This window comes from Lichenostomus cassidix, chromosome 9 (genome assembly GCF_008360975.1).
Source record: "Lichenostomus cassidix isolate B80296 chromosome 9, HeHo_3.0, whole genome shotgun sequence".
In the NCBI taxonomy this organism is placed as follows: domain Eukaryota; kingdom Metazoa; phylum Chordata; class Aves; order Passeriformes; family Meliphagidae; genus Lichenostomus; species Lichenostomus cassidix.
Genome location: NC_139490.1, coordinates 8,953,928 through 8,963,708, shown reverse-complemented (window position 1 = coordinate 8,963,708; position 9,781 = coordinate 8,953,928). Strand labels below are relative to the sequence as shown.

The following is a 9,781-nucleotide window of genomic DNA, read 5'->3' as shown; positions in this document are numbered from 1 at the left end:
CCATTTTCCCACTAGCCCTGCAAAGGGAATTTTGCTGAACATCTTTCAGTTCCTGAAAGAATGGAAAAGGATGTGCCCTTATCTTTGATAGCTGTATTAGAACATAACAGATCATGTGGGTAAACCAGACTTTTCCTAGACTTTCAGTCCTGTACAGGTTTGTACAAGTGCAGCTAAGCTGGAAACCACACAAAGCCCATCCCTGCACAGTAAAATAGCCCAAGTTCCTGCATTTGTAGGGCTGTTGGTGCTGGTGTTTGTTCTGTGTCTGAACCTGCTGCAAACTGCAATGCAGGAAAGCAACATTGCTCTTTGTTATTCTAGATAATGGGCAAATGGAGAAATCTGAGAGCCTGCCCCAGAAATTCATAGACCCAGCTAGTCAGATCTTGGACACCTGGTCACAAACAGTTTCCTGTTGTTTTTTTTCCACCCCACTAAGTCCTCTATAGCACCTGACCTAATGCAAGGGAACCAAAACCTGAGTCTGCATAGCATATTTTTGTGCAATCTGAGAGAGAGTAACCCAGGTAAAAAAGGTAAATTAAAGTTTAGAGAGATCTCAGTTCCTTCTTGTAACCTCAACCTTGTATTCTTAATATGGAATTTTAGCCTGACAGTCTGATTGAATTTCTCAGCAGAGTTTTTAGAAATATGTCATTGTTTCACTCTTCTCCGTGACGAAGGTCCATGTCTCTCAGGGACTGTTGACATTTTGCTGATATTTCATCAATTTTGGCCCTACCACAGAGCTCCCAGAGGTAAGTGATTGTACTCTCTAGAAAGAGAGTGTTTTTACCCCCTAGCCTGGGCTGACCCTGCCCCTCAGTGTCCCCGTGGTGCTACTCCTCTCTCTGATTAGTCAGCCAGGCAAAGGAATGGGGAGAGCAGCACTTTGCTCCCTGTCTCTGAATCCACAGGCACGGATGCTTCTTTTTCTTGCAGTGTGCACATCTCATCACATGCCACACTGCAAATTACCTGAGTGTTGTAGCTGTGACCACAGTTTTCTCTTGTTGATAAGAAAAGATTTCCCTGCTCTAGTGAATATACATACGTACACACTGGAAATTCCAGGCAGTAATGGGATGCCAGAAGGTCATTTAATGGTCCTGAAATATGTGTTTCCCCACAGAACACAAAAGAAATTGTGCCAGTAGTCCTTGCTTGCTGTAATTCTAGTAGAAGGTGGGACATGCTTCCACATCTCTAGATCTCCAAAGAGCCTGTGGAGTATCTGTATCATTAGGATGTTTTTAAATGCCCTAATCACACATGATACCTGTGTTTCCAGAAAAGCTGATTGTAGTAGGTAAGCGAAGCCTCTCTCCATTCAGGGATCAGCCTCTTTGTGAGTATTTGGAGCTTGTCTGGCCATAGGCTGTATTTTCATGGGTATGAGGTTTGAAAGTAGTGCTCTCTCACCCTCCGGACTCTTCCCAAAGATGCTGTTTATCTCACCAGCCCTCATGTTTCACTCACTGTCTCGTGATTAGCACAGTCCTAAGGCTGCTCTGTGCTGATGCAGTAAGTAACGTCTTGGTGTTTCATTGTCACCTTTGCAGCTGTTAGAGAGCACCAGTTTCTTCAGGATCACCTGCCAGCTGTGATGCTGTACCTTTTACATCATGATTCTGAGATGACACCTCTCCTTGCTGGCAGACAAGCCAGGTGGGTAGGCATTGCTCCTCTGAGCTGTTCTGCATCTCAGGAGGCACAGGCTGTAAGCCTGGTTTAGTGTAAAGGAAGTCAAGGGCAAGGACAGTGTTGTAAATAAGGGCAAAGCACAGAACTGTGTCCTCTTCCAGCTCTGCTGCAGCTGCAGAGAGCAACCTTGAGCAGATCAGTTCCTCTGCAGCTGCACTTCCCAGCACAGCCTTGCTCCTGCCTGCTCATTGTGTCAGGGGTTTGGTCTCCTGGCTGGGCAGAGGTTGGTTGCTGATGGGAGTTGAAGAAGATGTGTGTGCGCAGTAGGGGGGAAATCTTAAACCTTTTAAGCTTTTTGAGAAGTCGTCTTCCTTTTAAGTAGCATACCTTTATTTCCCTCTGATGCAGATAAGGTGGCCCATTGTGGGAATATCAGCCTGGAATATTATGGGTAATATACCAGGTTAATTATGGAGGGGGCAGGAAAAATAGCCTGTGCAGTTTTCAGCAATATCAAAGGGATCCTACGTAATGATTTTCCTATTAGCTCTTTTCCCAGCCTTCCAGAGTCACTGCAGAAGTGTCATTTACAAAGGCAGTTTGCAACTCATTACCGTGGATTTTCACTGTAGTTCTGCTCCAGAGAGCGTGGGCTTTTGCTGCATGCCCCAACCTAATGAATTGCCTGATTCAGTTAGTGCTGCCATCCCTCCTGACAAGGTTAGTTGCTGACTGACAGGAAGGGGCCCAAATTCAATTCCCTTCTTGTTTTTGACTCACACTTGTGTCAAGTGCAGGCTTCCTCTGGAAGTTGCCCTGTAATCCCTTCCCTTTGTTTTTCTGCATTCTGAGGGAAGCAGCCCATGCTTGGAGAAGTCCTGGGGCAAGTGGCAGGGGCATGTGTGCTGTTGCCCCTGGCAGTCCCTGCTCCATGCCTCAAGTCCCTTTCCAGACGGAAAATTTCTTTGCTCTCCTGCTCTGGGAGTCTGGATTTCTATTATTCTTCATTGTTTTGGGATTTGCTGTCACCTGAGCTGGGCTTTGTAACCCTTCAGCAATAAATACCTGGGAAAAGTTGCATGAATGGTACCAGGGAAAAACATGCAATATGGGCTGGGGGAACAGAACTGATTTCCCACATGTTAAAAGGCAACTGTGTCCCTGTTGAGATCTCCAAGGTCTGCTCCAGCCTGTTTGGGCTTTGCCAGGTACTTGTACTACAGTGCTGGAGGAAGCTCTTTGTCCTTTTTCACTAGAGAGCTGTGTGCTTTTTCACACTGGGGACCCATGGCTCAACCCCTGCTAGGAATTGCTCCTGGAAAGGAAAAATCAATGCTGTTCCTATGTCATGTCACAAGTGTTCCCATTTGGAAGCTGAATTGGCTGCTGCTCATTCACTCATGTGTGCAGGAAACATATAGGTCCCATGAGTGCTAGTTTGACCTGAGTATGAACAGGGAAGCCTGGGACTCCTGCCCCCATCATGTCCAGGTGTGTGTACATCTCTGCTAAAGACCACTCTCTGAGCCTGTGGTTGAGATATCAGATGCCACTTCCTGAGGCTGCACCTTGCATCTAGAACAACTCTTGTTGTTACACTGTCTGGGCTGGGATGTGGCTGGCCATGGATCCTTTCATGGGATGTTGTGAGGATCTGACCTAGCTGGCCCACAGAGGAGGCGGTGATGCGAGATGAATTTGTTTTTGCATGTGATGCGTCCTTGCTTCTTAATTAGATTCCTGTGGCCCCTCTTTCTTGCAGTCCTTGTATTCTACTGAGCTTTCATCTGCCGGGGGACCCAGTTGTGGCCATTTCATATGATTGCTGTGCTCTAATGAGCCACTTCTGATTCCCATCCTGGCTTGCCCAGTGAACCAGGAAAGTGCTCATCAGTGCTCTGAGAACTGCCACTCTGCTGCCAGTGCCACTCTCTGCCCATCAGACCCACTGGTCTGGCTGTGTCACAGAGGGGCTGAGGTTGAGTGGATCTGAGCTTTCCCAAGTGCTCTTTCACCCCCAAGTGTTGCCTTCTGTCTTGCACATCAGCTCACACCCCCACATGGGCACAATGTTCCCATCCTGCTGTTGGGAATCCACATGCTGAGGGACAGGGTGGCTTATCCCTGGTCAGACCAGAAGCAGCAAAGCGAGGAGCCAAGCTGTTATCCTTGCCTCTGCACTGGGAGCTCTCTTCTTCTGCCAAGCTAATGTCTTTTTGCCATACAGCTATGACCTTTTCCTTTGGCCTGCCCTTTTCCAGGAAGCCCAGTGGATGGAAGGAGCCTGTGCTGTGGACTGTGCTTTTTCTCTTGGACTATGCTGCAGAGGAGAGGAGGGAATCCAGACTGCACATGACCCCAGGCTGTGAGCTCTGATCTACCCAGCCTTATCTCAGGTTCTGCCTCACTTAGGTAGTCAAATTATGTAGATTGAATTCCTGAGACTGAGTCCCTGCTGCTGTGTTGAGGACAACCTCTCTGTCACCAGACAGGTGGTTTTATTTCTTTTCTGGCTTGCAGCAAAAAGCTAAAACTGGAAGAGGAATTGTTCCCACCTTGGTCCCAGCCTGACACTCTGTCATAATTACTACTCTGGCTTCATTCTCAAGGACCAGGACCCTGAATGGGACCTGCAGCACCACCTTCTTTCACCTCTGTTCAGACCTGTTCAGACCCAGAGAGAGCAAGCAATTCCTTATCGTCCCTTAGGTTTGCTGGGTGACAGTGGACAGTCCCCTTTAATGTGCATCTCTTTAGTAGCTCCTGATATAGCCCCTCCTTCCCCCTAAGGATGTGTGGAGCCACTAAGGTGACTTTCACAGGTGTATTTGCCTTACAGAGCCCAGACAGTGGGTTGCTTTTCCCTATGGGAGCTTCTGCCCGCCTGTCATGCCTCTCTCCCTGCCAGGGTCTTGATTTTGTTCCCCATAGGCAACATCTTACGTGGTCCATCAGCTGCTGCTCCCCGTCCAGCTGGACTCTGTGGGCATCATGAGGTGGGTACCTGTCTCTGATGGAGGCCATACTCATGCCAGGTCAGAAATGTCACCCACGTGCTCCTAACCTGATGGTTGAGCTGTCAGTTGTCTGGATGAATCTTCTTGTTCTGTAAACCCAGAGTTCTCTCAGAGCTGGGGTGAGTCTGGCTGGAGGTTTCTATGGTTTCTTGGTGGTTGCTAAGGAAAAGGATTGCTTTGCCTCTGGGTCTTGGTGACTTTCTTTTTGCCCTGTCCTAGGCACCGGAGCCCAACAGAACATAATGCTCGTTGTTTCCCAGCCCACTACAATGGCCAGGGCATAATTTGTGACTCCTGTCACGGCTGGGCTGGGCGCCTGCCACTCTTCCTTTTCTAAGGCCTCTTTGAAGAATGAGACCAAAGAGCCTTCAAGCAGGAGTTTGGGTGTTTACTGCACTCCCTGCCCCCTCACTTGCTGTTTCCTTTAGAGCTCCGAGTCGTTTTAACGATTTATTTCATGCACTTTACATAGCAAGAAGCTGTAGCAACAGCTGTGTCCATGAATCCTTACCAGGCAGCTCTCGGTATATTTTGGTCTGTCTATGTATTGTCCCCGGCTCAGTTAAATAAATCTCTGCTGGAGAAAAGGACTTTACAGCTTAGTGGCAAAGGGCTGGTGAATGGGAATATCAACAAGACACTGAGTGGGCTGCTGGCTCCCAGAATAGCAGTGCCTCCAGCATAAAGCTCTGCTCCCACCAGCGCAGCCGGGGGCCAGATCCAGCGCGGGCTCTTTGTTGCTGTCAGCAGGGACGGCGTCTCCATCCTGTGCCTGCTGGTAGAACTGTAGTTATGGGCTGAAATTTGGACTGGAAGTGGTTAAAGCATGTCTAGGCCAGATGCTGCCCTTGTCACACTGCTGTCGATCCAGGGCTCGGCTGTTAATCGTGGTGGGCTCATTTTCACTGGTGCCATTTGGGATCTGGGCATGGATGTGCTGCCCGAGGCTTTGTGCTCTCGCAGGGAGCTCAGCTGGGGTCTGCAGAGTCTTGCAGTGCCTGGCAGGATTCGGTCCATCAGAGCATCACAGGATTGGGCACAAGTTTACTTTTGCATATGGGATCAAAGCTTAAAATATCAGCTGGCCTTTCTCTCACTCCTGACTTTTCTAAAACATCTGAACAATTTCTTCTTTAGCTCTGTTAAAGTCAATCAATCCAACATTTAAATTGTACGTGAATTTGATAAATAAAGACAGGTTACAAAATGCCACACGGAATGATTTTTTTTTTTAAAGTTTTTCAACTACTTAGGACAAAAATGTTACAATGCTTGACTTTTCATTTAGTTACATAAATAATTTTTTTATAAATATCTCTTTATAAACAATATATAAATAGCTTTACAACATAAATACATTTATGCATGACATGAATTTACAAACAGCAATGTTATACAGCTGGCTTCATCAGTCTCTTGGAAAAGCACTGTCCCTTGTCTCAGTGAGTGTTTGTATATATAATATATATAAGATAGAGAGCACTTGTTAAAAAAATAACAAAACCAAAACAGTTGGTGCCATGACTCCTCGTACCAAAAAGAAAAACACAGCCACATATTTTGTCCATTCCAGGGGGGGTCTCTGCTCTTCTAGGTGTTGCCTAGGGTCTGGCCGTGCCTGGCCGCGCATGGTAGGAGAAAGTGGACTATGGATTCAAAGCCCTGTGAGGAACAAGAACAAAGTGCCTGTTAGTACTTGCCACACAGCACCCTTTACCCATCCCCAACCAAAACCCCTACCACAGTAACCCTGGCCTGGGGCTGGGGGATGCTGAACTCAGCAGAAACCCTCCCTGAGCTTTTTCATTTGTGCTAAAGCAAGGAAGAAGTACACCCTTTGATTTCTGGCTGTTTGGTATTTAGGGGAGAGGCTGAGGGAAGCTGGTGCTCCTCCTGCCCATGTCTATTGGAGTTTTTTCTTGTCCTGATGGGTTTAGTGAGAGGGAATGGGTGTGAGCTCCCTACGTGGGGTGCGTGTGCTCCTTGGAGCCCTGAGCTGGCAATACTGGGGAGCCGCTACACGAGGGAGCAGAGAAACAGCACCCCTCTCTCCAGGACAGGCTGTGGGCCAGCACTAGCATCCTGTGGGCACATTTGGGCCGTGTTATTCCCATCACTCTGCAGTGCAGCAGGATGCTGGATCCAGACCCTTCTGTGCCCAGTTATGTTACTGCAGGGCCAGGCCCCTGTGAGTGGGGCTGTGCTGTGCCATGGGAAGAAGACCGAGTGGCCTGCGCTGCAGTGTGAGTTCACCTCTGTGTGTCCTGCTAGCAGGACCAGGCCAGAATGGTGCCTCACTGCCCCCAGCACCCTCAGGGAGACCTGGCAGGGGAGGCACTGCCATGTTGTTCCCAAGCCCATCACTTTGGGGAATTGACACTCCTTTGCCCATTGGTTCCTAAGCAGTGGCTGCGGAGCACCGTGGGAAGAACTTCTCCCAGCTTCCCATAACTTGCTTGGATGCAAGGCTGCAGTTAGGAAGGTGCTACTCTTGGCTGTCACCACACCTAGAAGACACCTGGGGAACTTGGGTACTGTTTTTCCCTGAACAAAAAGCACTAGAGCGTGGCTGAGACAGGTGCCTCACTAACCCTCCCACTGCAGGTATGCAGGGGGTACCCTGCCCTCCTAACACCTATCCATAAGTAACCTATGTGTGTCAAGCACAGAGGGCAACTGGGAACCTGTGGCTGCACCAGAGCTCCTCCTGCATCCTCTCCGGAGCCTAGGCATCTAGCTCAAATTAGGGGGAATCCTAAGTTTGAGCTGCTGCGGGAGCAGCTGGGGTCTCATCCTTCTGCAGGGCAAGGCAGCAGGAGAGCCGTTGGGTTTCGGATGGGAATGCAATTAGGGCCAACTATGGGGTTCTCCTCTTTGCCCGCCAGCAACGCCGGGGGTTGCCAAGCTCCACGGGACGAACACCTGCAGTCCCGCCCGCTGGCATCTCGCGTTCGCAGGGCAGGGCATCCTCCGCATCCGCCGCGGTGCCGGAGCGCAGCCCCCTGCCCCATGCCGGCCCCGGCCCGGCCCGGCCGGGCAGCGCACTCACCGCCAGGGGTCGCTCAGCATCCGAGGCCGCTCATGGTGCCGATGCGATCCAGCTTGAGCCCGAAGCAGCCCTTGCCCAGGCCCTTCTTGTGGAGGCCCTTGTGGCGGCGGCCCGGCGGGTCCTGCAGCAGCCTCGCCCAGCCCGCCCGCGGCCGCGCCTCGGCCCGCGCCTCCCGCGCCTCCCGCGGGCCCGAGCCGCCGCCGCCGCCGCTCCGCTCCTTCTCCCGCTCCTTCTCTCGCTCCGCCGCCTCGGGCGGACTCGCTGCCGCCGCCGCCGCCGCCGCCGCCGCTGCCGCCCCGCGAGAGGCCTGTGGGGAGGAGAGGGTCAGAGCGCCGCTGTCCCCAGCAATCCCCATCAGTGTTGGGGACACCCGTACGGGCCGCGCAGCGGGGTCGGTGTATCCCCTCTGCCATGCAAACTCGGGATTGGGTCGGTGCCCGGCAGTGCAGTCCATCGCCCCGCGGCTGTGCCCAGGGCATCTTCTCCCCTCTCTAAATCTATGCTCCCTTCCCTGGGATCAGAGCATCCCAGTGACCCACACCATTTTCCTGCCCTGGTCACTGCATAGCCCCCACAGCCCCTCCAAAGGGCTGATGATTCTGCACCCCTCAGCTGTGCTGCTGTCACTATCCTGTCGTCCCATCCCGTCCCGTCCTCACCCCCCGCCCATAATCTGAAAGGGCCTGAAAGCTGGAAGGTTCTTTCCTTTCTGACCCCTTTGGTCACTGCACCCCAGTTTACAGACCCCTTCAGATTATATGGAGTGATCCTGCCGCACAGCTCCCCCTGCACCCCTGCCTTGCAGAGTGTCCCCAGCAGTGGTGGGGAGATCAGGGTTCCCTTTCCCTGCCGCCCCCTCCCCTAGTTAATGCTCTCTGTGTCCTTCCAATCCTCCGTTTCTGACCCTCAATTAGGGGGGCAAACCTCCTTCCCTACTGTCCCCCCCATCTCCCAGGCCTCCTATCTCTCTCCCTGCTCGGAGCTGCTGCCCACCAAGCCCTGGAAATGTTCATCCTCATTCATCTTCCCTACACCCCCCTGTATCACCTCTTTTTCTGCAGCCTGCACCCCAGTTCCTTACAGGGACACCACCACTCCCATCCCACTGCTGTCCTGGGACACCCCTCAGACCGTGCCCCCATCTCTCCGTCCAGACCTCGGGGCAGTGCCACCCAGTGTCGGTGGCCTCGGGGACATCCCCCCTGCTCAGCGTCTCGAGACAACCAGGTCCCTGGGACACTCTCATTTGGGGCACCCCTTCCCCGCGGGACGCCCCGGCTGCCCTGCCTGGCCTGTTCGCTCAGGACTGCCCGGAGGGCTCTGGTCTCGCACCCCGTCCCACCGTGCACCTGCTGCCCGCCCCGCTCCGCCTCTGCTTCCCCTTCCCCCGTGCCCGGCACAGAGGGGTCCCCAGGGTGACTCCGGGGAGCAGACTGCCACCCTTCCCTGCCCCGATCCCGCGGGGTGCGGGGCACACAGTGTCCCACTCCAGCCTCTGTTTTGGGGCTGATGTCCCCGGACACGCAAGTTCGGGACAGCCTAGAGAAGCAGGGAGTCCCCCTTGCAGTCAAACAGCCCATGGGGAGAGAAGGATCCCTCTTTGCACTGATTCTGGCACCCCACAGTCACCCCACGTCTCCCTCTGTGCCGTTAGGACTCTGAGCGGGACCGGGAGAAGAGGAAGAGCCGCAGAAAGCTCCAGCCGTACCTTCTGTGGGAGCTGAGACGCCGGCTTCGCCTCCAGCCTGACGGAGAGCAGCGCGAGTAAAAGTCCACCAGCCAGCAAGGGTGAGATCTGCATCCTGCGGGGCCGAGCGGGAGGGGGGTCGGGGGGGCAGCGGGGAGCCGCGGGCAGCCCCGGGGAGAGGACGGGACCGACGGGAGTCAAAGTTCAGAGCGGAGCCCCGAGGTCCCTCCTGCCGCCTGCGAAGTGCCGAGCTAAGTGAACTTGGGCTGCTTTCTGCTTCATTCATTTTATAACCCAACCTGCTCGGTGATGTCATCTAAACACCCAGGTCCAACCCGGTCTCAACGCCACAATAGCAGGAATTTAAAGGGGGGTAGTGGT

The 9,781-nt window shown here is 52.8% G+C and overlaps 1 protein-coding gene across 1 annotated transcript; it reads right to left on the bottom strand.

Annotated features, from left to right (window-relative positions):
- Positions 1 to 5,104: 5,104 nt before the first annotated feature.
- On the bottom strand, positions 5,105 to 9,781 carry NPPC (natriuretic peptide C). Its single transcript, XM_085069271.1, has 3 exons — positions 9,422 to 9,781; positions 7,714 to 8,020; positions 5,105 to 6,326 (listed from the first exon to the last, which is right to left on the bottom strand). The coding sequence occupies exons 1-2, from the start codon at positions 9,512 to 9,514 to the stop codon at positions 7,727 to 7,729; spliced, it is 387 nt and encodes a 128-aa protein (XP_084925397.1). The 5' UTR covers positions 9,515 to 9,781; the 3' UTR covers positions 5,105 to 6,326; positions 7,714 to 7,726.